The sequence below is a fragment of the Phaethon aethereus genome (genome assembly GCF_964289735.1).
Source record: "Phaethon aethereus genome assembly, chromosome: Z".
NCBI lineage: Eukaryota > Metazoa > Chordata > Aves > Phaethontiformes > Phaethontidae > Phaethon > Phaethon aethereus.
In genome coordinates this window covers 78623265-78650975 of record NC_138577.1, presented here as the reverse complement: position 1 = coordinate 78650975, position 27711 = coordinate 78623265, and the positions used below count along the sequence as shown (strand labels likewise).

The window sequence follows — 27711 nt, the reverse complement described above, 5'->3', positions numbered from 1 at the left end:
TTTTGGATATGCTTTATTTATATAGCTTTGCAATATAATTTTATATTAAATAGTACTACTCAGGCAAATATGGAAATTATTAGGCTTAGTCTCTATGCCCTGTGACTGAAAACATTCTAACTAGATGGATATTTATTTTGACACAGGTGTAAGAGCAGGTTATGGAATTCTGTCTTAAGACTAAAGCCAACTGCATGCAAACTAAAAAGTGCAGACTTTGAGTTATGTCTGATCTAAATCAGTGGATGTGAAATCTCTTCATGCCAATCAGTACCCTCAAATAATTATTCTGCATTTTCTCTCTGACAGAGTAAATGAGTGAACTGGTGACAGAAGGGATTGGCAGTATTTTGGTAGGATATGTCTTTGACACAGTAGTAATCCACTATGATTTTCTCTCATACATGACTGAGCCTTACCCTGTGAACTCTTGCTGTTGTACTTTTCAAGGCATTGTATCAAAAAGCATGCACTGACAACAATTTTTTCATGCAGTGGAAATGGTGGAGAAAAACGTAGAAGATATTTATCCTAGGTATTTTACAGCCTCAAATTAAGCACCTCCAGTACTAGAAAGTTGTAGGCCTAGCACAGATTAGTTTGGGTTTCCATGGAAATGCATCCACTCCAACCGTGTGCTTAATGGGAGTCTCTTTCACAGAACCCATGAAAATGTAGAGCAGTATTTTATCTATTCCCATCTGAGATGGGAATCACATGACAGCTATAAACTTATTTTTAAATTATTTTTTAAAATTAATTTTGAAGCAAGACTCCTTTAATGCAACTGGAAAAAAAATTAAAGCTTTTCTGCAGTCAAAACAAAAATTAGCATTTTGCAAAGGTAGTAGTATTTGTTGAGACTGAATGTCCTGTTACAGTCCTTGAAACAAAGTATGCTTCACCATGGTGGCCTTGCACATGAAGAAAAAGAATCTTTCTCAAAACCAAGCTGTAGCCAAAACAAAGCTTAGGAAGATTCACTTAACAGCAGAACATTGAAGATGCATGATTAGAAATACACTTTTAAAAGAAAATGATACATTAATACAGAAATGCCTGAAAGAAATTATACAATGGGCATCCAAAAAAAAAATCCAAAATCCAAAATATCTGAATAGTGCATTGACCAAGTGAAGTTAAGTCAGCTTCTAGTGAAATAATTTGTATAAATCTGTTGAAAATATTTTTGAAAAGTATTAGTAAATCTTTGAAAATGAAGAATTGCAGAGTTCGATCTTGTTGATGTGATCAACTCAACTATAATGTAAAGAAATGGGTATGGAAGCATTTGACGTCCCTTTCAACACATTCAGCAATTGACAGCTCTGTCATGGATGCTAATAGCACGGAATTCAGTTGTAATTTGGAAAGAATTGTAAAAGAGCCACACAGCAGCTATTAGGAACTGTTAGTATGAAAGAACAAGGAGACTAACAGATTGCCTTGTTTAGCCTTGCTAGACAAAGACATTAGAAGTTAAATACCAGGGAAGGAGAAGGACTGTTTAAGTTGAAGTTATAGTAACAAGTGGATATAAAGGTACTAAGTCCAAGTTTAGACTACAAAGTAAAAGGCAGCTTTAGAACAATGGAATAATAGTACAATCTTAGTGGGAGTCACAGGAGTAGAAAATCCAAACTTTTCATCATGGAGTTTGATCGCTTTATGAAATGCTCTGAGGAACAGCTTAATTAATATCCAGGCTGCTCACTGGCGAGCAACTGTTTTTCTATTATTGTTACAGCTTTCATGAAGAAGACGTGTTTTGCTAGGTCTTTTGAATATTCTTGTCCAGTAGTAGTATATGAAATCAAACTTTATTATTATGTTTTGTTTATTGTGCTATCCAGAAAGCCAATGCCAGGCATACTGCCTCTTGGAAGAAGCAGCCACTCCTGTTCTAAAAGATTTGACACATCTGGGTGTACTTGCTTCTGTAAATTGGAGTTTTGACAACGTTAAATTTGATCACACAAGATTTTTCTTAAAACAGCAAGAGAAAGTGATATGTGATCGTTTTAAAGAAGGTATGTGTTTTTTAAAAAAATTGTTTTTTTCATCTTCAATACTAATATGGGTTTATTTGGTGGTACAAGATTCAAGATGTTTGATAAATTAATGATAAAACTTTCAGCAGTTTATCTTGTAGAGTTACAGTAATTTATTTCCTCTTTTATTTTGAAAATAATGTCTCCTAGTTCTTCAGCATTACATTTATTAACCTGAATATTGTAATAAAAAAAATATTCTAACTGAATTTCATTTTAAAATATTTTAGATATGCTTCAGAAATATTTCTTCTATATCAAACAATGTTTCAATTATTTTTATGTTAAATTTTAAAATTAAAAGCTGTCTATGTGTTTTTATTGTTTCTTTCCTTTTAGTAGCTATTGTTTGTCACATATGCATAATAAAAAATGCTAAGCCTCCATTAAAAATGAAGAGAAAAAAAATCCATGTTATTTTGTTTTCTTTCTGACTTCATTTATCTCCTATCTATCTGACATGTGAAAAATGTATAGAACCAGAAAAATGCAAACAAAAGCCAGCTGAATCAGAGACCCTTACAAAGATTTTCGGCATAAGAGAGGGGCAGGAAAACCTCACAGCAAAATACACACTGTGTTTGAGGAAGATTTAGAAAGCTATTGGGTATTTTGGATTACTTTTTGAGTTGTACTGCTCATAGTTGAGAACTAGTTGTAAGGATAACATAGCAGGCCATCTTAAAACTACCTGCCAAGTTTTTATATTATGTCACAAGTTATGCGATAAACTTTAGCTACTTAAACTATTACTTTCTGTGCTTAATGTATTTTTCTCAAAATAAAACTAATGATAATGAAATTGCAAATGAGAAAGAAGGCAAACAAAAAAAATTTTGTGGTCTCTGCAGAGGGACAGCCTGTGATCTATATAATTACCATATTAAAATTGTGAGCAGCAGGGTTCTCTTAATTTCTGTGAGTTACAAAAAAGCAAACACCATCTTTACAAACATGAGGGAGACACTCTAGTATCTTTATCTGTATCTGTGAATTGCAGAAAGGAAAACATTGCTGAAAAAAGCATGGAGAGAACTACTACTGCTTCTCAAGGTCAAGGAAAAATATGTAAAAGTCTGCATTTTAATTCAAGATTAATTTAAGAAAACTTATGTCCTTTCACATGCAGTTCACGTGCTATAAAACTATAGTCTAAAGTAGGAGCTGGGCCAAGTGGCGTGCTTACTCAAACTTCAGGGCCCTCTTTGTTTGTAGATTAGCTGTGCGGTATATTACCAATTGCTAAAATTGCCGCAATAAAATCAATGAAAATGTTTAGTGGGTGAAATACTTATGAGGCAAATAGTCACCTAGTGGACCTTCCTTTTAAGGGCAAGGGTTTTCTGAGGAATGGATAATATTTACCCATCCCTTGTTATATAAAAATAACTGTTGTTGAACACAAAATTGACATATGAAATAGGTGGGCCTTTGGACTACAGCTTAAGGAAAGCAGTAAAAAATTCTTGCTTTTGGTTTAAAATACTGAAAAAGGACAGGCTGATTTAGCTACTGTTGTCTGCACTGAAGAGACAGAGAAGGCCAAGGGAGATCTTGCATTTTGTTCCCAACTAAAGAAGCAGGAGATGAGAATTTTCTTGCTGGAAGGTCCATAGAAATGTAGAAATGAGGAAGACTCTAACATATCCAATCCATTCCTGATTAATATTTCTCTTCACTGTATAGAAAATTCCAAAACTTCCCTGGTAACTTACTTCTCCACTCTTTATTGCCTTCCTAGTTTTAAATAGTTTCACAATATCCAATCTCATTCCACTTTACTCCAGAGTATGCTGATGCATTTTCTCATTAATCCCCTAGTGAACATAGAAAATAATCACTTACTATGATGGTATTGCTCTATTGGAATATTATTATTCCCCTGCTGGTCCTTTCTTTCTGCACCAAATATCACCAAATGCTCCAGTCTTTCATCATAAAATGTGTTTTCTTACTATCTTGCTTTGTTTCTGAATGACCTGTATTCCTCACTAAATCTTTATGGTGACTGGTGTCAAGAACTGGTCATAGTCCTTCAGTTTCAGCACCTTCAGTGACAGAGATGAACAGTCACTTTCTGTCTTTTGATGCAGAATAGTGGCAAGATCTTTGTCTTCCATGCTGTGTCCAGCTAATTCTTCTGTAAGCTGTGTTCATAAGTTTGATTTTTCCTTCCTGAGTGCTTCACTTGTCTTTTTGAATTAAAAGCTATGTTGATCCCAGTACACAAAACTATGTAATATTTTTCTTGTGTAATGCATCTCGTTGAGTAACTCCTTGGTCATCTGTAGTCATTTATTCTTTAATTATCTTCCGCAACGTTTTTTTAGCATTTTCAGGTATTTTATTATTAAGTCCACTTACTCAGGAGCAGTTGCATATTTCCTTTCTTAAGATAATGAACTACATCACTCCTTGTGTGCAATTCCCAAAAATGCTTTCGTCCTTCAGGCTAGTAATTCCTTCCTGTTCAGTCAAGTCCTTGAAGATTTATTCAAAATGGGTACATAAAACAGAGTAGTTAGTCCATAAATTGTTTGATTCACTCTGTGGGTCCAAGAAGCAGCAGATGTCCTCCAAATTTACCTTCTCAAAGAAGGTTAAGATTCTCATCAGGAACGGTCAATGAGGTGTGGAGAAGGTAAAAACAGAAATTAAGACTCTACATGGATCATTATTGGAAGACAATAGGAATTTTTCTCATGATATTTGTGAAGACTAGCTGAGTCCAAATCATTTACCATAAAGAATGTGGCTTTTATAGTCTGAAATTTGTTGAAAAGGTTCTGTGAAAAGCTCAATTTGAGGTTATCGCTGCTTTAAAAATGCTTATTGATTAGTGGATAATCAGCCATTTTGTTTTCTTGGAAAGAGTTCTGAAATGTTTGGAAAACAGGTTATATGGAGTTACAGTTACAGTGCTGTTGAAAGATTTAGTGGTTTGAATAGTCGGATGAGGAAATAGTAATGTAAACAGCTGGGCTTATATGATGGACCAAGAGATGGGAACTTTATCAGTTTACATGTATATTTAAAGATAGCCTTGCTAAAATCAGTAAGGCAGTATGGATTTAATGGCATACCTATGGGAACTGTTACCCGTCCTCCAGCAAGCACCATCTATCCCTACACAGCTTTCAAAAACACTTCCCTGTGTGCCACTTGCTCTGGGTCAGATGACATGGGAAAAGTTATGCTATATCATAAACTGTTTGCCAAGACCACCAGATCCAACATTTCAAGATTATGTCTGTTTAAGTGTGTTTATTGAAAATTCTGAGATACAGGGATCTTTTAAATTGATTACATATGTATAGCGTGATTTCTGAAATTTTATACAAACCACACCTGTGTCTTCTATTTGTAAAGGTAAAATAGATGAGAAGGAGATCATGCTGTTCAGACATGCTGCTCTGGTACACCTGCTAGTGACAGTTCGAGATGTCCTATTAACATGTGGCTTGGACACTGCACTAGGTTTGTTTTTAGTAGTGCATAATTATACCCAGAAACCCAGTGCTTTGTGTGTTTTCTGCAGTCTGTCCTTCATGTTTTTAGGCTGTGATTCTCTGCCATCAGTGTACCTCCAGTGTGGCTTCAATGTGATATTCAACCTCCCTTGCTTCCTTATTTCTGTTCCATCGTTAGAAATTTCATTCACTGCAGACTGTACTTTCGTAGTATATATGCTCAGTTCATGACTCAGTTATTACATGGATTTGCCTAAGAAACATTCATATGGACTTCCACATATATAATGTGGAAGTGTTTTGTATCGCAGAATGACAGATTTTCCTTGGAACTTCTGTGTGGAAACTGAGAAACATGCAAAAATGGCAGGTCCTTTGTTGTTTATAATCCACCTTCTGCAAATGTGGAACACTTTCCACCTAAAAATATTCTTAGGCTCCATGTAAGTGAGGTACTTAAAACTGAGGGCATTTTAAGCAAAATCTGAAACACTATCTAACGTATCATGAGGCAGGGAGTTTGAAGTTACAGTCCAGTTCTTAGCATTAGACTCACACAGAAGCTTTTTTTGAGCTTTTCTGGTCTTACACTTTTCAGATTTGGAATATGAAAATTCATTGTACCCAATTGTACGCCTGAAATGATAATGCCATGTTTGTCAAGTTCACATAGTTATGTATTGTTAATTTTCAGATAGCTCTGTCGGGATAGATTCATAAGGAGCTGAAGTCAGCTTTTATGAATGCCCTAGGAAAGTCAGGCTCCCACTGTCTTTATAGGAGATAAAGGGGTTCAGAGCATCTAAATGGAAAATATCTGCCATAAACTGAACTGTGAGGAAAAGAAATTACTTTGTATTCACTTAAATATTTCTAGCAATAAGAGTAGGAAGAAAAATAAAGAATTAATATGTAAGTAGATTCCTAAGTAGAATTCTTTCCTACAATTACTGTAAACAATGTAGGAGCATGGGAGGGAGACAAATGAGCAGTTCTTCCTCTGCTGTTCTATTGTAGCAAAAGCACTCCTAGATGGTATTTCAGAATTACACAGCACCAGTTCTTCCCGATCCCAGCAACACCTCACACAGGAAACTGCACAAGTAAAAAAGATGTGAAAAAAACTTAGAAAATTGAGCCAGATCCTAAGTAGGCTCTGTAGTCCTCGCTATTGTTGTGATGTTCTGCTGTGCTGGGTGATTCATCACACAGTTATCTTAGATGTATTTTTTCCTTATGCATTTTCAAATAATCTCAGCATTGTTCCCCATTTACATACAAAAGGCATTATTGGGAGTTGAGAAATAGTTGAAATATGAAGAGTCGTGAAAATACAGGAGAAGTAGAGCTTTAGACAGTGGGAATATAGAAAAAGTTGTTATTTAGTATAAACCATATAGACTAGTTAAATATAATGATGCTGCTGCTCTGCAGCTATAAAATGCAATGTTCTATAATTCTAGCTGGAGTCATATGGAGCAGATGCTACAGGAGGCACAGCAGTTTTATAAAGGCCACTTATGTACCTGATTAGTATTAATAGTATTCTTGCCTATTGGTGAGCCATTAAATTTTCATGTTTGTTGTGCAAGATGCCTTCACATAAATTTTAAATTATGTGTAGATTAAGCACAAACCTTGGCAATTATATTTTGTCACTTCAGTTGCTTCTTTTGTTGCTTTATTAACAGGTTATTTGTCCAAGGCAAAGGATATCTATAAAAACATCTTAGAATCCTGTTTGAATAACATCTGGAGGCAGCTGAAGATTGTACAGTACAGCAGCCAGAAAAAGCATGAAACAAATCCCAAAATAACAGAGCTTCATTGTCAAATGTTAAATTGGATGCAAAATTATGGAGAGGAACACAGTGTTAAGGTTAAAAATGTAAACAATTTCTCTAAGCAAACAAAGCTGCTCCAAACTATGTGAATAGTTATAATACTGTCTTGCAGCAAGGGTTGGTTTGTTGAGGAAAGTCTTACAATTACCTTTCCAACTCACAGTATCTGCTAAATAAGAATAACGTAAAGTTTAAGACCTCTATCAGGAACAGTGTAGATTTCTGTTTGATCAGATCTCCCCCTGTTAACGTGACTGAACTAACAGGCATATGAGTTTTAACATTGCCAGGGTTTCATCTTGTTGCAGGTGGTTTTATTTCCCTGGTAAGTATATGGTATCACATCACTTACTGAAAATTATATTATAACCTTTTATTTGAGGGCCTCAATCTTCTGGTGCAAAGAGAATCATAGCACAAGTCAGGATTGTATATGTGTACAGTGTGTCTCAGAGCACACACACCATGGAGTATATGGGTATTGTTATCCATAGATGACCTCTGCTTAGCCTATGTGTCAGGCCAATCTCCTGGCATTATAATTATATAAGAAGCAAATATCCATAACTGATAGTTATAGCATGGAGAATAGAGTTGTGGAGGAGATTCAGGTTAGCCAAAGATTTTTTTTTTTCTGGATATGTGAATATTTTGGGTGATACCATGCAGTGCAAAACACCTTTTTCCTTTGCAGAATATTTATTATTTATTTACAGAATACTTATCACTTATCCTGTTCTATTCCTGTTTGGAATAGAACTTACGCTGCTGAACAAACAGCTGAAAAAGACAAATCTTCAAGCTTACTTTTGTTTATTTTAACTTCTTTCCATACTTCACTTCCTGGAGCTTTCCTGTTCTTTTATTTCCGTTAAGAGTTGCACTAAGAGCGCTGAACATCTTTTGGTTAAATTTTTCTGAGAAGAAAAATATAATAGCTTGATGTACACTCTTTTAGAATTTAAAATGGAAATGAAGCAACCAAAACAAAATAGTGTTGATTGTCTTGGTGTCTGTCCTTCAACAGACCCTCTAAGCTGATTTCAGCATTACTTTCTTCTTCTTAAGAGTAACAAATTTTGCTTTGTGATACTAGTATTATGCTATACTAGGAGACATTTGACAACTTTGTCATCTTAATGTCAACTCAGTGACAATTTTGCTTTTCTTCTGAACTCTGCTAGATATGATTTTTTAAAATTTTTAACTGGAACTCTCCTGAGTTTTGACTTGCTTGCTTGACTTAAACTTAAGGTCATGCACATATACCCATGCAATGTAAGAATATATATGATTTTATTCACAATTATAAGATTGTTTACTGTTCCCTAACATTCAGAGGTAGTTTTCAATGAGCCAGAATAGCCAGGAGTAGTCCAGTTTTAACAAGAAGTAAAAGTTGTATAAGTTGAATAAGCTGTTTCCTGTTCTATCATATCACACAAACATCAGTTAATATGATGTGAAATATGACAATCTGGCTATTCTTTTATTAGCCAAAATTGTTACTGATGCAGGATTATAATGGGATGTTTTCTTTGTAAGCAAGAAGTTGCTAGTGGAATAGAATAAACTGAACTTTACTCTTTGTTTCATCATCTTTTGTACTCATGATTAGATAGAACATGACTAAAAAAGTCATCTAGCTAATGATGTGTAATGATAACAATAATGTTTTATCCAAAACTGCTTTGAAAGGAGCCAGTGGGTTGTCAGGTGGCTGTTCTGTGCACCAACATATGGAAGTGGCAATCTGCTTGTCAGACTGACCAATATCCAGAAGTTTTTTCTGACATGATCTAACACACTATTAATATCTACATATATAATTATCTTGCATCTGTAAGTCTTAAGAGTTAGACAATGCCATGTGCCTCCTTAAAAATCTTGTGTGCACCATGAAAAGTGTCTATACAATGGCATAAAAGTCCAGAGATCATCCTCTCTGAAAGTATGGTGTAAATCCTGTATGTAGGTACATATTCTTTTTTACATTCTTTGATTATGTAGCACAAGTTCAGTTTGTATTAGTTGAAATGGAGGACAAAGTAGAATCACTACCTTCTCTGGTAGAGATTTCTCTTTTTTAAAACTATGTCAGTTTGGTAGATTCCAATCCTTTTCAATGTTTTCATCTTAAGCAGTCTCAGAGATAAGTGGTCTCTGGCAGGAACACTTTGGTGTATTCCATCTATGTTCTGGAAAATCTTTCCAATTAGTTCATCAGTACCTCTAGTATATCCCTCCAGTGCATCACCGTCTTGCAGGCTGAATTCTAGCTACCTTCAGTTTAAGTTTTGCCTCCATAGGGATAATACCTCTAATTTAACAGTAATAATCTGCCTAGTGCAACAGTAATAATGTCATATAATGTCTTTAGATAATACCTTTAAATAGGGTTTTTACTTTGAATAATATATTCCAGTTTAAGTTTTCTCCTAGAAGAGCTTTGATCATAAAACTGAATGCTGAATCTGATGTCTTCTATAATATTATTTCTCCAATTCTTGTAAGAATGCACACATACATCTGAGTTTCAAATTGTTGGTGATAGGAGAAAAATGCCAGCAAAACTTCAACCTTGGATACAGGGAGAACAGACTTTGGGCTGCTGAAGGAATTACTAAGGTCCCCAGGGAATCTGCTTTTGAAGGTAATGGGGTCCATGAATGCTGGTCCCTTTGTAAGAGCCAGAGCAGAAAATTCCAAAGCGTCAGAAGTCAAGCAAGTGGGGCAGAAGGCTGGCTTGGCTGAGCAGGGATCTTTTTCTACAATTTAGGTGGAAAACGAAAGCATACGGACATTGAAAGCAAGGACAGGAGGACTATAGATATTCTGTTTGCCACTGTAGGGAGAAAATTTGTGTGGCCAAAGCTCAGTTAGAGTTCAAGCTGACCAACACTGTGGTCTGTTGGTTGATGAGGTCGGTCACCTCACAAATAGGGATGTAGAGAAAGCAGAGATGTTTAATGCATTCTTTGCCTCTGTCTTCAACACTGATGACGGACCCTGGGACGCCTAGAGCCCTGTGTTGGAAAACTGTGACTGGGGGGATGATAAACTCCCAGCCGACCCTGAACTTGTTTGAGACTTTTTGTTCCAGCTGGATGCACGTAAATCTATGGGACCTGATGGGATTTATCCCAGGGTACTGAAGGAGCTGGCTGATGTCATTGCAGGACCTCTCCCCATTATTTTTCAAAGATCTTGGGAGCCTGGAGAGGTCCCAGTCGACTGGAAGCTGGCAAATGTTGTCCCAATTTTTAAGAAGGGCAAGAAGAAATACCCTGGGTAATTACCGGCCTGTCAGTCTCACTTCAGTGCCTGGTAAAATTATGGAGAAGGTTATTCTGGGAGTTATTGAAAAACACTTGAGAGAGAATGCAGTCATTGTTCATAGCCGGTGGGGGGAATGTCCTGCTTAACCAACTTAATTTCCTTTTATGACAAGGTCACACATCTAGTTGACCAAGGGAAGCCAGTGGATGTGGTGGCTTTGGATTTTAGCAAAGCTTTTGACACTGTCTCTCACAGTATCCTTCTGGATAAACTGTCCAGCACATAGCTAGACAAGTCCATAATACATTAGGTGAGCCATTGGCTGACAGGTCAGGCCCAAATAGTTATAGTAAGTGGGGTTAAATAAGTCTAGCAGCCAGTCCCCACTGGGGTTCCACAGGGCTCAATTTTAGGGCCAGTTCTCTTTAATGTTTTTATAAATTATCTGGATGCAGGAGTTGAATGTACTTTAAGTTTGCCAATGGTACTAAATTAGGAGGATCTGTGGACTCGCTCAAGTGTAGAGAGGCCTTACGGAGAGATCTGGATAGACTACAGAGCTGGGCAATGACGAGACGTATGAAATTTAACAAGAGCAAGAGCCAGACTCTTCACCTGGGATGGGGCAGTCCTGGTTATACACACCAACTAGGGGACAAGAAGCTGGAGAGCAGCCCTGTGGATAGAGATCTGGGTTCCTGGGTTGACGGCTGACGTTGAATATGAGTCAACAATGTGCCCTGGCAGCCAAAAGGGCCAAGCGTGTCCTGGGGTTTATCGAGCACAGCATAGCTAGCCAGTCGAGTGAGGTGATTGTCCTACTCTACACTGCACTGTTGCAGCCCCACCTTGAGTGCCATGTGCAGGTTTGGGCGCCCCAATATAAGAAGAACATCAAAGTATTAGAGTGTGTCCAGAGGAGGGCAATCAAGACGGTGAAAAGCCTCGAGGGCAAGACTTAGGAGGAGCAGCTGAGGTCACTTGTTCAGCTTGGAGAAGGCTGAGGGGTGACAGTCTACAACTTCCTCACTTGGAGGCAGTGGAGAGGGAGGTGCTGATCTCTCCCTGGTGACCAGCAGTAGAACATGAGGACATGGAATGATGCTGCATCAGGAGAAGTTCAGACTGGACATTAGGAAAAGGCTGAGAGGGTGATCGGTCACTGGAACAGGCTCCCCAGGGAAGTGGTCACAGGACCAAGCCTGTGAGAGTTCTAGGAGCATCTAGACAGTGCTCTTGGTCATATGGTTTAGTTTTAGGTAGTCCTGTGAAGAGCAGGGAGTTGTCCTCAGTGATCCTTATGGGTGCCTTCCAACTTGAGATATTCTATGATTGTCATTCTGGAAAAGTCTGAAGTTTCCATTTTTGCCACCTGCTTAGTCAATCTCGTGCATTCTGTGCAAAGGAGAAAAAGATGTATGCAGGCTGAAAGAAGGATTTTTTTACAATACTAGAGTTTCTTTTACTTGTCTTCTTCCAGATACTAATCATAACAAGAATGGACTCTGAGAGAGAAAAAGCTGCCCTTATTCACACTTTATCCAGAGTAGAAGGTAAATAATTATTTTTATGTGTATTTTTGAAAGAAAAAATGGCTGTTATTCTGTGCTTTGCTGCATTCCTGTTTGTGTACTTCTTGCAGGTGTTTCTTCCTTGTCTTCTCATCAGGAGCCTCTCTATATACTTTTCTTACAGTTTTCTGTTTCCTAACTCTTCCATCAGCCTTTTTTCTTTCATGTAATTTTATTTTCCCCTGATTAAGATGTTTTCTGTTGCAAGAGAATGATAGTTCATCTGTCGCGTCAAAGATTTATTTAACAGAACACAAAGGAGATGTGGACAGCCCATTGCCTAATTATAATGGCATCTGTTGTCTTGGTCAGATTGTCTCTTTGTTCTTAGCTGATCAGCAGTCACAGGTTTTCTTCCTTGCAAGCTTATTAAGAGCGGTTAGAATTTATAAGTCTTAACTAAGGTCCCTAGCATAAAACCTTAAATGAGTAGTTAGATACAGATCATGATTTCCTTTAGCCATCTGTTGCTGACCTTGTTTACTAATTTGCTAAATATGTAAGCATAAGCTGTAGCAATCTATTAAACTCAAGAAAAAAAAAATACTATTTCCAATATCCCAGCCCCTCACTGATACAAGCAACAGTTTCAACAGCTTCTTCAATGTCACAGATTCAACTTGTAAAAAAAACATGTTTCAGGAAGATGCTTATTTGAGCCTGTACTTATGTTTAGAGCAAGCCACTGATTGCTTTCATATTGCTTTTAAAACCCATGTTTGTAACTCCTACTTGCTTGAACCTTATCAAGTGTCATGTACTGTATTGTTCTTTTGCCTTTAAAAATAAAGTTAAATTTCCTGTGCTCTTAAAAAAGAAAGCCTGTCTTTTAGAATGTTTTGAAAAGGAGGAGGCAGGTTCACAATGCTTTTACTAATAATAATATTTAATGAAAAGTATTTTATTTCTTTTACGATCTTAAGACTGGTTGCAAACACAGGTCAGTCCAACTAACTAAACTTTTGAAGAGAGGCATTTGTGTTACAGAAACGTACCTTCTTAGCTACATCTTCCAGTCATACTTGTAAAGCTTGAAGTGTACAAAGAGTGTAAAGCAATTTAATTTATAAAGGGGCAAAAAAAGATGCTTCCTTTTGCACTAGCCTTTAATTTTTCATTTTAAGGTAATCGAGCTGTGAGTTTGTGAGATATGAAACTCGTTTGCATTACTTTTTCCTTGAGTTCAAAAATGGAAGTTTCTAAATCATTGTACCCACCAGTGCAACACAAACTGAAACTGTGTAGGACTTCATCAAGATAGACAATGTAATGCATAACATTTTAATATCCTGTGTTGTTCCACATTTTACTGCTTACTGCTGTGCATTGATTCATAACTGCAGAGTATAATTTCTTTGATTAAAGCTTTAATACTTTTACGCAGGTTTGAAAGCTATGGATTTGAATTCTCAGAAGAAAGGAACCTTTTTAGGTTGTAAAGATATCATTAGCAAGTAAGTTAAATTCTTAATTTTTGAGAACCAAGTCTTTACTCAGGACTAATGTCAGTGAAACTTCTATTACTTTTGTTCATTTCCATGGGACTTTCCAGTCTGGAGTAAAAATTTCAGAATATGGATCTACAGCTTCACCCTGGGAAGGGAGAATTTTACCCACACTCTAGTAAAATGCTGAATTGTGAGGCTCAGAGGAACTTTTAGAAAACACACAGTTGCATGTTTTTACCTTTTTTTTTTTTTTTGCATTTTTTACAAAAATGTGTAGAAAAACATGTTTGTTTCGCATGTTTCAAAAAAAGGTGGGTGGGAAGGGCATAAGAGAAGACCAGTTATGACATTTCAGGAAAATATGAATACTTCAAGTAGATAATGGGGGGGGGGGAAGTACAGCTTTTAATTTTAAAATTATTTTTTAAAGAAATTACAGTTTTAAATTCATGAGGGGTAAATACTTTTTTGTAAACAGAATTTAAACAGTGATAATTCTTCAAAGTAAAAATGTGCTTATTTTATTTTAAGGGTAATTCTACCTGAACTTAATTTTATTAATATTTTTGTTGTTTTTTTAAGACTTAGTAGATATTCCTGTGTTATTGTACATAATCAGCAAATTGGAGCTGACTTCCCTTGGACACACTTCTCATTAGTAATGGAATATGATTATTCTGAAAACTCTTGCTGGAAAAATCTGTGCAAAAATCTGAATGTTACTTACATGACTTTTAAAACCACCCTCCCTGAAACAATACAAATGGGTAAGTGCTCTCCAGAATTGTAATAATCAGTTGGGTTGGTATAGGAAAAGAAAGCATTTTCTGTACCCTAAAATGCTACATTCACATGAAAGCTAAAGCTAAGCAAACAGAGTTGGTTTATCTATACAGCAAGATAGGAAGATGTTTTTCTTAGGGTGTGAGCTTAGTTTTGGCCAGGATGTAGTAGTGAATGTTGGTTGATAGAAGACTTGTGCCAAGTGCACAGGTTGTTTACAGTTACTACAAGCTGTATCCGCCCTTCCTGATCCTAAGGCAATGTTGCTGCACATCTAAAGGAATACAAATTAAAGCTTAATTTCAAACACATTCAGAAGAGTTTAAATTTGGAAAAAAAAAAGCATATCATGGAAGCATTTTAATGGGGATGAATAAAAGCCGCATTTTTAAAAGATATGTCTATTTAAATACCTAAATGTATGTTTAGCTTTTTGCTTATGAAACTGTTATCTTACACATACAAAATATTTCAGGCAATCACTGTGGTTCCTTTCTTCTGGAGGTAGAGATTCCTTATGTATTTCTGACAACTGAAGGTCTTCTTAATATGCCAGATATTCTTCAGCTTTTGGAGTCCAAGTGAGTGAAAATAACCTATTTAATATATTATTTATTTATTTATTTTAACTATTTATTTTCAGTTTTCCAGGACATGTATCTTGTCCAACTATATGACATAGTAGGCATCTACTTGGCTATCAGGTACATTGCTGCAATTACACTATTAGCATTTTAAGAGACAAGAAGATAATTTTTCTAAGTTGATAGCTTAATTCTATAAATTAACACAGATGTTAACCAGATGGAATTGGCCGATTTGTTTATTTCAATTCTAAGCTGGCACTTTTAATCAAAACAACTTTTTTGTCTACATTTCCCTGAAAATGTTACCCCAAAATATTTTTTGCTTTAGTGCTTCTTGGTGCTTGGAAGACTTTGTATTTAATTCTTTATAAAAATTGCTTTTGGATTTTTTGTTAACTACTGGAGTTACGCTAAAAAAGCAACACAAACAACAGTCTCATTTGCTGATATACAACAGCTTTCAGGAGAGGCTAAGTTAAAATAAAAAACTACTTTATTTGTAAAATTCAGATCTAATATTCACTTCATTTTGAATACCCTTTAACCTGTACAAAAATTTTTGTGCTTGTAAATCATTGCACATGTGCATTATTTTCTTTGACATAGTTTTCTTGCATTTTGCTTTCACAATAATAAATACCTGATAAAAGTACCTTTTACTTTTAAGAAATAGGGGACAGAGCAGTAGCATCTCTTAACATAGTGCCAGAGATACAGATGGCTGATTTCAGCATGTTGCTGAAGATACTTGCCAGTTTTGATCCTTGCAATATCAAGTCACCTGTGAAGCCATTTTTGAGTTGTGTCTAATTACAGTTCAATAGGGGAAAAAATGAAATGTTTAACACTTAAAATTTGAACATTTAATTTGGCATGCACTTTCAAACTCCGACCTGTTCAGATTCTCTGTTCAGCCTGGCCATAAGCTAAACACCCAGGAGTGCTTTTTGGTACTTTCTTGCTAGCTCCTTTGGTACTTTCTCCCTAACTCCTCATCAGCTCGTAGCACTGATGAAGTAATGAAGTAGGTGAGCAAAGAACTATATAGTTTCAGAAGAGCTTATAGTTCACTTTTTTGTTAATGTCTGAATAGACTGTCCATACAAGTTTCTAGAGGACTTAACTGCTGGCAGATATGGGTTTATGTCTCTTGTGTTTCCTAGGGGTGAGGCCAAGTAATGTGATGATTGTCTCTTCTCAACTTCCCCTCTTAGTCAGACAAGAGTCCCTGAAAACCCTGAGGTTCATACTGATGGCAGCCAGGGAGATGTCACTCACTTGGCCTTCCCTGTTCTGCACAATCATGAAAGAAAGAAAAGAAATACAACATCCATTTAATTACTCAAAAGGATTATCTAAGTATATTTTCTTGATTTATCTATTTTAGTTTCTGTATTATGTCTTTTTTTTTGTAAACTCAAAGGCTGTATGTCAAGGTTGTATTGGGTGTGGTTAGCAACATAATTGAATGAATCCAGTAATATTTCATAAGTCACTGCTACATTGATGTGTATTCTTCGAATGTATCTTAAAATGAACTTGAACATTTGAGAAAGATCAAGGTATGAAAAGACTGTGTAATTGAAAAAATTGTGTTGAGAGATGTATGTTTTTCATTTCCTTTAAGAAAATCCTACTATTTTACTTAACTGAGATTTAACAAAGTAATTTGACTTCTTCAGGTACAGCATTAACTTTGTTGAAAGAAGCAGCAGTTACTCCTTAAGGCTCTTTGAAAGTACAGATCGATATGTTGTGCTGACAATAGACGAATGTACTGCGCTCTTTTTGCAGGTACAAAATGAAACTGCTATGTCCAAATTCTGTTATGCATTGAGTCACTTCTAGGCCCTATTTGCATCCTTCTACCATATCTTTTCTTCCTCGTAATCATATTTAATTCATGCATTGTTTCATGACACAAATTATTTCCGAATTCGTTAACTCCAAAATCCTATCTATGCCAGTTTGACTAGTTTAAAATGTTCTCATGCCTGTACCTACATTTCTTCACAGAATTTTAACATTTTACCTGAGATAGGATTGTATTAAATACAGTTAAATGATGCATAAATGAAAATAGGGTTGTATAAAGGAATATTGTAATAAACAATTAAATGTATCTGTGACAATATTCTCTTACCACTGTGCATGTTAATTCCTCCTATTTCAGATAGTTATCTGAATTAGTCTAGGGAATAATTTGTCCTCCTTTTGATAAAAAGTAATAGTTTAGACAGTAGCATTCTGCTGGTATGCAGCAAGACAGATGACTTTACAGGTAGAAGAACTGCTACTGAAAGATAGATAAGGAATAAAATAATCAATTAGTGTTGCAAGCACAGCACAAATAGACTTTCCTACATGCCACAGCAAATGCTACTGCAATTAGTGATGTTGTATTTTATATATTCTGTCTGGGTATAATATGATTTGTATAGGTTAAGCAAGTGCTTCAGAGGTTTATAGCAGTATTTTGCATTATTAAGGGTCTCAAAAATCTTAGGAACATCTGAAAAAGTTAGTAGCACTGTTTCTTTTTTACAAGAGGGAGAAAGAAGTAGGAAGCAGTGAATCAGCTTTTTAAAGGTCAAACAAAATAAAAGTTGGGAATATAACATAGTTTTTCTGACTCCCAGATGTGTCTTTAATACCTATATTATTTAGCTGTATTTATATTTGATCTAACATCTGCATAATACAGCAATGCACATTAAAAGCTTGTGACAACCATGGTAATATATTTATTTAGTTTTTACTTTTTATATTAATTTTATGGTAGAGTGTGGAAGAACTACATTACGAGAAATCCTGTGACAATGTAATATCGAAGCTGATGGCATTATCACTCCAATATACATGCTGTTGGATTGTTTTTTATTCCAGAGAAAGACTGAATTTAGAGTAAGTAAGTTTTGAAATTCTTTAGTTATCTTGGTATCTTTAAAACAAACTTATTGCTAAAGGAAGCTGCTTATTAGAACAAGCTAACGCTCTTTGTTCTTTGAATTTCTCTATAGCAACACATTTTTCTTAGAACAATATGAATATTGAAGGCTCGTATTTCTAGTGGTCTTCGGACTTTTCACTTAGTTACAGTGTTGTCATGCTCCTACTGAAAAACACAGTGGAATGGTAGAAGTAACAGAGATCACTGGAGACCCCCAAAAAAGTTAGCAAAGATATTTTTTATGTGTTAGGATCTTTTTAGTCTTGCACAAGAGATAAAGAAACAGTTGTTATAAAATCACAGGATTTGAGGCAATACTGACATGTATTTCAAATCAACAGGTCCAGAAATTTCACAAGACTAAGGATATTAACCATTGGAATTATTCTTTATAACTGTTTGAAGTAAATTAAGCCCTACAAATACATGCTTATGAATTACTGTGTTAGCATCACTGTGTATCCATTTGCAACAGGGAGACATTCTTCAAGTGTTCGTTCAATCCATCAGTAGTTCTCCTCTTGCTGTGGAAGCACGGCTTTTGTTGATGTAGTTCATAAACTTTCCTTTATTACCTATTGTGAGATTTTTTTCTATGAGCAAATGGTAAATTTTCCATGCATCAACTTTCCTCTCTCTGATTTTTCTCCAGTGACTGACCCTGATCCAGTCCTTTTGCTTCAAGCCAGGCTTGCTTTGCTGTGGGCTGACTTCATTTTCTTCCTCACAGTGCATCCTTCAGCACTTAGTCACTAAATGTGTCCTAGTTTTCCTTTCACAGATATTAATGTTCAAAATGTACTAATGTTCTGAATTCCAGGAAATTAAATAGATCTTTATTAACACATGCAATAAACATTTTGGAATTATTACATGTGCATATTAAATATTAATGGTCCAATGAAACTGTTTTATAGGTACAGTCTCAGGGGAGATACCCTGCTTAACCTTGTCTTAATTTATGCCACTCTGATTGAACTTACACAGGAGTCAGAAGACTTTGGTGTGAAGGTAATTTTTTTGGTAACAACTTTTCTGTTTAATCTTCACTGCATGATGTTTCTGAAGTGCTTAATCAAGTATGCGTTCTACATCAAAAAACATAAAATAGCTCAAAATTACTAAAATAAGAGAGAGGATCTTAATTCAGTGCTGCTGAAGTCAGTGAAAAGACAGTGTTGACTCCAGTACAAGTTGAATCAGGTTCAAATAGCAGCTGAAGTGTTTTTATGACTAGGAGTCAAGAAATGAGATTGTACCTTTAGTTTTATAAATTATTAGAATGTGTATTAATCCTGCTTATGTCTTAATTTGAAGTTTCGGATTAATATTACATTACTAATGTCATAGAAGAAAAGAGAGTGTAATTTTCTCTGCTGTCAGCTAGTTTGCTTTTTTTTAATATGGCAAGGTAAATTTACTTTTTTATTATAGATCAGAAAATGCAGTATCTAGAATAATCAACATTAAAAAATGAGGCAAAAGTTTCATTTGGCTTACAAAGTTGATGTCTGTAACATTTCTTTTACATGAAGTAACATCTTTTCAGGCAACTTTTTACTTATTTACGTGTTAAAATTTGTTTTGCGTTTACCTTGTTAAATGAAGGTTAAAGAGAGGACAAAGCTTTTTTCGTTCCATGTACTCAGCATCTTAGTTTGTGTGGAAACTACAGGTGCCTTGAAGATGTTACACACCTTCTTAAGCTATATTAGGCATCTCAGAATTACCTGTTTCATTAGGCACTGATATGAACCCATAAACTTGATCACATATAAAAGACCTGTAAGATAAACTAATTTCACCTACACAGGATTTGCATAAATAATGAGTGTAATTTGTGGCCAGGCTAGTGGTCAGAGGCTGGAGTTCCTCTGCATGATAAGCATGGATCAGGTTTAATTACTCCACATTACCAGCTGTTGTGTTCAGGGTCACCTTTCAACTTTTACCATTTAGCTTCTGTAGCACATTAAGACATTCCCTAGTACAAGTTTTAACCAAAAATATTATGTATCACTTTTAGGTAGTTCTTACACCAGGGATTGAAGAGACAGCACTGGTAATTCGTCAGATTGCTGACAACATTTTGATAGCATCTAATATCAGTCCTCATGAGTGGTTGGACAAATCCTGGCTTTCTGTCTTGCCATCTGAGGTTTGCTTATCTTTCCATTAAATTACACTGTTTTCTTCCTGCATAAAGTTCTAGGCTTTTTTTGTTGTTCTCTTAAAATACATTTTTAAAATAAGCATTATTATATATACATATACACACACGTATTTTTATATGCATGCATATATATGTATACACAGGGTGGGGAGAAAGAGAGAGATGTGTGTAAAAATTACTTCTGTCATCCTTGCCAGCACAATTAGGTGCAACTCAGACTTTCCCCGTGCTTTCACAATTAACCAGTAGAGAAATTTATCCTCCACATCCACTGGCCAATGTGTACAGTTCTACAGTTCTAGGCACTAAGTTTAAAAAGCTATCCAAATTGTAAAAGATAAACATACAATGGTTCACTTGGGCAGGAAGCCAAATTCATCAGTGCTGATGCATTACTGAAGTCAATGGCATTGCTTACAGACTGCTTTAATACAAGATAGTAGAAATTTTTTTAACTTCTTATGCATTAGCTGATATTGGACATATACAATAAATGCTGGAATAAGTCCATCAATCTCAGTCAAATAGATGATGTTCTTTAACTTGTATATTAAGGCTTTCAAATTAAACATATGGATTTGTTCATTTTATGTGGAAGCTTTGAACTCCTCTAAAGCTGAGATCCTTTTTGGCTTTTGCAAAATTCAGAAGTGTTTTAAAGCAGGTATTGGCATGGCCTTTCAAGTCTAGGATATTGGATTATAGGTTTTCCAATTTAGAGATTAAGGATACTGGTAAAAAAATTAGGGGAATGATTGATTGTATTGTGTCTCTGTTAAATGAATTAGAACCTGGTATCTGTTCAGTGCAGAACTTTATGAAAGTCAGGAAGTGGAAGCTGACATTCTTAAAACACTACAGCTTTCAACTTGCTGCCCTCTGTGTGACATTCAGCCTCTCCCTAGCAACTCCTGCTTTTGACATCTGTCTCATTGCTGTTTACAAATGTAACTGTAAAACAAAACTAGCCTTGTCAGTTTATCTCGACCTAAGAAATTGTCTTTAAAATGGAGAATAAACAGTAAATCTGGTAATGTATTTTCAAACCAAGTTCACATGGTTCATTGGTTTCATCCTTTAGAATAGAAACGTCTTTAGACTTTGCTTACTTTTTACCAAACTAATATGCAGAACTTACTCTTTTGCAAAAATGATAAACTGTTACACCTGTAGTAAAAAAAAAAGTTTTAATGGGCTATAAAAGTGCACTGTTTGAAAGCTCTATTTCAATGGTATACTGTATGACCTATTCACAGGGATGTCATTCTGTAGAAACAGAAAAAAAAGAGAAAAGAAAGTTTGTCAAATATCAACAAGATTTTTAACAAAACAATTTCTATTTCCAGACAGAGAAATGCCTGCTTACTTTTCCGTGTATCAACCCACTGGTTGCTCAGTTTATGTTAAAGAAGGGATCTTCACTGAACAGGATGTTTCTTGCAAGCTTTGATCAACTTCAGGAACTTCTCCCAGAGGTTCCAAAAAAAGTTTTAAAGGTTGGCCAAAATTAATTTATGTATTAGATCAATCTTTTTGCACTGTCCTAATACACTTTTTTAATCTGATGCTACATGCACATTTACTAGTATAATTTTAAAATTATATGCTAAAGCATATTATTCATATCTAAAATATTGAGCCTGATAATTCTCAGCAGATTTTGTCAAGTCAACATTATGTTAGTGTAAAGATAATTAGAACATTTCCTTAACTGGAAAAATACTAATTTGATCAGCCTTCTCTTCAAGCTTCATTGTATCAAGTATTGTATCAGCATACAAGCTTATATGTTTCCCTCGTATAAGAAATGTTTGCCAATTAACTATTTCCAGGACTCCTTCCTTCCTTCCTTCCTTCCTTCCTTCCTTCCTTCCTTCCTTCCTTCCTTCCTTCCTTCCTTCCTTCCTTCCTTCCTTCCTTCCTTCCTTCCTTCCTTCCTTCCTTCCTTCCTTCCTTCCTTCCTTCCTTCCTTCCTTCCTTCCTTCCTTCCTTCCTTCCTTCCTTCCTTCCTTCCTTCCTTCCTTCCTTCCTTCCTTCCTTCCTTCCTTCCTTCCTTCCTTCCTTCCTTCCTTCCCTCCCTCCCTCCCTCCCTCCCTCCCTCCCTCCCTCCCTCCCTCCCTTCCTCCCTTCCTCCCTTCCCCCCTCCCTTCCTCCCTCCCTTCCTCCCTCCCTTCCTCCCTTCCTCCCTTCCTTTCCTTCCTTTCCTTCCTTTCTTTCCCTTCCTTCCTTCCTTTCCTTCCTTTGCTTCCTTTGCTTCCTTTGCTTCCTTCCATGAATTCCATTCACTAAAGTGTCCACTGCACATCAGAAGCATTCACTTAAGGTGAAGGAGCAAGTGAACAGATATTTGGGCACTGAATATCAACTTGTGCATGTTATTGTAGTAACTACATATGTGAAAAGCCATGTTTACTTACTAAAGAACAGAGAAAGTTCTCATTAGTTTAATTCTTCTATGATGTATGATATGCACCAATCCATTGCAGACACTACTTCCTAAGTCCTGGACTAATGAAAGAGAATAAAGTATATTAAGGTATTGAGTTTCCTGTGTTTCAAGAGACAGGCTATTACTTACTCTGTTTATAGATTTAAGACAGGTGGCACGTTGTCTGCTGTACATGCCTCTCCTTCTGTATTGGTAAGGGTTTTTTTTCTTTCCAGTAAACAAAAAATTATACATCTTAGGATCCTAACAACTGGTTTAACTTTTCATATTTGACAGTGTAGACATGTACTGTAAGCACTCCTCAAATACTTTTTTTTTTTTCAGCATTTTAGTGACATGACATCTTCATACAGACTAAATGCTGCTGCTCCACTAAAAACAGAAGTGAAAGCTGCATCATCCCCAGAAAACCAAAATAACTTCAACACATTCTACCCAGATTATAATCAAAATCATCAGTCTTTAGAGCTGCATGGTAAGGCACAAAACAGTACAGGTAATATCTTGAATTACTAGGAAAATGTGTCTCCTTGAAACCAAGTGAAAATATGAGTGTATTAGAATCTTTATCTTCTAATCATGGAAAGGTCAGTTTTTCTGAGGAGACAGGCAGCAATTGAAACGCTCAATGGCATCTTGATTTTCTGTAAAATGTAGGAAAATAAGGTAATTTTTCATTCTCCAAGAAGAATTATTCACATTTTTCTCTACTAGGAACATCTCTCATGTATTCTGAAGCCATAATTCCTCCATTGACTCATCATCAGGTTTTTTTTGACTCTGATCTTCCAAGCTATATGCAAAACAAATCGTGTTCTTCAGAAGTAATTACAAGAAGGAAGCAGAACTTCTTTGCTGTGCCAAAGGACTGTGAAGATTTTGCTCATCCAGATGGTACGAATTCTCTTCATGTTCAAACACAGCCTTTCAGGACACACTACAGCTCTGATCATTCTTCCAAAAATTCTGAAAAGGAGGATTTCTTTGCAACTTTCAGTGACTATGCACCTCAGGAAAGCTCTAAGTGTTTTCTAGAAGAATTTAAAGACACAACATTTAAGAGCCCAGAATTTCTGGTTGACCAGACCCCATGGAATGACTCTTCATCCACAGGCCCATGTGATTCATTTGCATCTGATGGTTTTCTCTCTAATTTTTTTGTTGACCCAGAGGAGCTTCAAAGTCTGAATTTCCACCAAATAGGTAGAGAATCTAAAAGAAAAAGAAAGCCAAGTCCACCATTCCTATGGACAAAAGAGAAATATAGAACAGGTATGTCCAAAACAAGAAGAATTTGCTGAAATTCTGTTTGTAACTCAGCTGGGAACAGGTGTCTATGTAAAACTAGATTTTGTAATTTCTTCAAATAATTGTTAAATCCAATCCAACACAGCAGTTGCACATTTCCTTTACTAAAAAAATCACTTGCATATATATTTTTTCCGTGATAAAAGGTTCCTAAACATTTATTTTCTGTTTTGAGCATAAAGAATATTTAAAAAAATAAATAGAACTGTGTTACTGCCATTATTGTTCCTTGGTAAAATATTGAAAAGTGCAGTTCTCCAATATGGTAAGTATCAGCTTCTTCTCTCTTTGACAGTGCCTGAAATGTACATAATAAACATGCCAGAATTACTGTAAGAGTTATAGGAAAAATTAGTTTGTAAACACAACTTTGGACAAAAACATGTAGAAAAGACTGGAAAGTATTTTCTCTAAAGGACAAAAAGTAGGTTCATTAAATTTAGAGAGTGAAATTTAGACACCACTAATGTGTTTTGCTGTTGGCATTAATGGAGTAAGAATTTCACTCTGACAACTGTCTAAGTTTGTTTCATACAGCTCTCTTATTCTTGGAATATTTTTTTTTTAGCTAGCATCTCCAGACCTAAACTTTCCATCTTGAAATCATTCCAAAGCATATTTCTTCAGATGGATAGTATAGTGTGTACTTCAAAACTTTGTTCACCCTGAAGGTGTCTACAGTCCTTACATAAAATCTTCAGGCTTCTCTTTTTTTGTAGTTTTCTTATCCCTGCTTTACTTTCTCAAATATAGCTAGCTTGAGACCTTTTTTGGTAAGCCATAATAGGTATCCATGGAGTCTTAAAAGCAAGAAAGCATCACTAGTCCCTGTTAAGCCCCCATTAGTCCCTAAATATTGCTGTATCATACGTTGTAGTATTTTTTTAATTTTGCTGCTTCCCTGTAGGTGAAGTGCCACATTCTTTGAAAATCCAAGGTTGAAATTCTTAAATAAAGTGCCTCACTCCTAGTACAGATGATTTAATTTATGTTTTCTCTGTTGCTGCCTGTTAAATCTCTTGATGGTACAGCAAGGTCACCAGAACATTAAAATGCTTTCACTAATTGGATCAGGCTCATTCATGAACACACAAGTAACTAATTGATATCGTTATGTTTTATGGGCTGCTTAAGGCAATTATGGAAGTAAAGAGAGGAAAAGTTAATTGGATATGGTGAACTGCTTTTAATTGTCAGCCTATGTAAATTAAAATGTTCTTGCAGAAACTCTGAACAGACCTGTTGCCTCTTCATTGGGATTAAAATTGAGACCTGGAGTATTGCTGGGTAGTTAACAGTATTTCGGTAACCTGTAATTGGCACTGATAGTATATAATTTTAAATACAGTAGTTTCAGTAGAGATCAGGACAGATTCTTCTGGTACCACATTTTTACAGTATTCTGAAAACACTATGATCTCTGACTGATAAGCTTTCTGTAATACTCTTGCCCAGGAGGGCAAAGGTATACTTAAATCTGAATCAAATCAAAAAAGGAAAAGTGATTTTTCATTTATATTTTGGAAGAATAGGCTTATTTAATGTTATTATTCATTAGCCAGGGGAAAAAGAAGTATACTAGATAGTTGTGCACGCTAATGCAAAAAAACACCTTAATACAGTGAAAGTCTTCTAAAGTCCCAAATTCAAGAAATGTGAAATCCCAAGTTTAAGAAATATGTACAGAGTCAAGTTAAAAAGACATATTTGGAACCCTCAGGGATTTCTTCAGGCTTCAGCTCAAACTTTTATTAACACAAGCAATTAATGGTAAAATGCTGCACCAGTATTTCCACTGGAACAGATTAAATCCTTAGGTCAGTGTTAAAGTTTTCTGATGATACTTTTTGTGAAAACTAACTAGAATTTTCTTACAGTAACTTATTTTGAATAAGCAACTACTCAAATATTTCATTGTAAAAATACTTGAATCTTAAGAATGTAAATAACTTTTTTAAAAACTTAGAAACATGAACATGTCTCTGGTTAAAAAAAATTAACTTTCACAATAACTGCATAGTGTAGTATTAATGAACTAGAAATAAGCATTAAAACCTTTACTGAACTATTGTGGCATAGTGCATTAAGGATAGTACAAGTTGATGTATTTATTTTGTATAAGGTCCTGTATTATTATTACAGGATGATATGCATAAAACTGGTCAGTAGTAGTAAGTAATAGTTAATATTAATGTGTACACATTTATTTTTATGGCAGTCGATACTTTTCATACAAAGAATACTGGCTAAAGCTAAAGTCTGTTACTATTCTGAGAAACACATAGTTAAGTCTGCATACGTGTTGTATTTGTCATTTATCATACGTACATTTATCTTTCCACATTTTTCCCAGATTTAGGATTTGCAGAAGTACCAGAGTTCAAAAAAAGGAGACTGACATATGAAAGAGTCCCTGGAAGAAGCGATGGACAAACACGTCTTAAATTCTTTTGAATAGAGTGGAGATTTGCATCCTACACATACTTTTTTAAATTCGTAAGCTCTTTGAAGTGAAATAGCTTAAATTCATTTCTTTGTTCATTTTTAGAGAGAAATTAGGGTTTGGATATCCTTACTAAGTTCAGGTTTCTTTTCTGTGTTTTTAAAATTTTACTTAACAAACTAGTTGCTTGAACCAGGAGAATTACTGCTTCTCTGTTTGTTCTCATGGGCCATATAAAGGTACTTCATCACTCTTTATACAAAAAATAAAATATGAACGAAAAAAATCAGACACTGAAGCTCATAGATTTTTCAAGGCACCTATGTTTGCTCCCTGAGCAGGCAGCTTTCCAAATTTAAATATGGACTAGATCTGCCAGAATCTCAAGGCTGCTCATAAAGTTTTCATAGAGCTTTCTTGCACTTGCAGCTGTGACCTCTCCTATTTGTCCCTTGGACTCAGCTCCACTTCTTTCTTTCTGACAGCTCCTTTAGAAGCCTTCTGATGAGTTCCTGAACTGCTTTTAATAATAATCAAGCTACATAAGCAACCTATTTGTTTTATGGACAACATGTGAAAGATATATTGAAATTTAGGATTCTAATAGATTTGATTCAGAGAATTAAGCTGTGACCCTAGCTCTCTGCATAATCTGTTGGAGGTCATTTGTTGGCATCCACATTCTTCAGCCTACTACAGTGCATTGACAAGTAGGGAGATGAGAGCCATCTGGGAGGCAGTGTCAGTTACTGTATGTAGGCTACAGCTGGAAGGGGTAAGAGATTTAAAAAAAAAAAAAAAAGACATCTCAATTGCAAGCTACAGAAGAGAGAGGATAGAATAGTACCTGCACTCTCACATTCTATCAAAAGATTTGGCAATGAAACTGGGAAGTTGTGTGGGAGCAGCGGTAGACAGTAACTCCATACTGCTGCAGGAATGCATACACGGTTTGCATAGGGCACGCCTGCCAGCTTCAGAATGTCAGTGTCTGTTCAGTGGCCTTCAGCTGAGATGATTCAGTTTTCAAGCTCACAAATCTTTTTAAGTTTGATGCAATAACAGAAAGGAAAAAAAAAGAAAAAACTCCCAAGTTTATGCTTGCAGTAAAATACTTTATTGATATTGAACCTTCTTTAAGCCCATATTCACTATTTGGATAAATAAAACCAGCACTTAGGGGAGAAAGCTTTGCTTTCTCAGAGAAAATGGAGTGCCGAGTTTTAGCTGAGGATTCCTAAAGTCTATGATGACAGCAGTAATAGCAATTTTAGTTCATAGTAATATCCCCAAATTATTTGTACCCAAATGGTTTGCAAGACTTTAGAAAACACCTTTCAAGTGTAACATAAAAA

General features: G+C 35.6%; 1 protein-coding gene across 1 annotated transcript in view; it reads left to right on the top strand.

Moving 5' to 3' along the window:
* Positions 1-26367, top strand: part of SHOC1 (shortage in chiasmata 1) — a gene marked incomplete at its 3' end in the record, with an annotated part of 53417 nt that extends 27050 nt beyond the window's left edge. Inside the window, exons 12-26 of the mRNA XM_082013339.1 lie at positions 1854-2030; positions 5421-5528; positions 7213-7400; positions 12125-12197; positions 13600-13669; positions 14252-14430; positions 14922-15027; positions 16716-16827; positions 17816-17937; positions 18901-18994; positions 20010-20141; positions 21503-21652; positions 22930-23080; positions 23320-23877; positions 26267-26367. Of these exons, the coding sequence (XP_081869465.1) occupies positions 1854-2030; positions 5421-5528; positions 7213-7400; positions 12125-12197; positions 13600-13669; positions 14252-14430; positions 14922-15027; positions 16716-16827; positions 17816-17937; positions 18901-18994; positions 20010-20141; positions 21503-21652; positions 22930-23080; positions 23320-23877; positions 26267-26367 (2321 nt within the window). The remainder of the gene's footprint in view (positions 1-1853; positions 2031-5420; positions 5529-7212; positions 7401-12124; positions 12198-13599; positions 13670-14251; positions 14431-14921; positions 15028-16715; positions 16828-17815; positions 17938-18900; positions 18995-20009; positions 20142-21502; positions 21653-22929; positions 23081-23319; positions 23878-26266) is intronic.
* Between the last annotated feature and the right edge of the window lie 1344 nt (positions 26368-27711).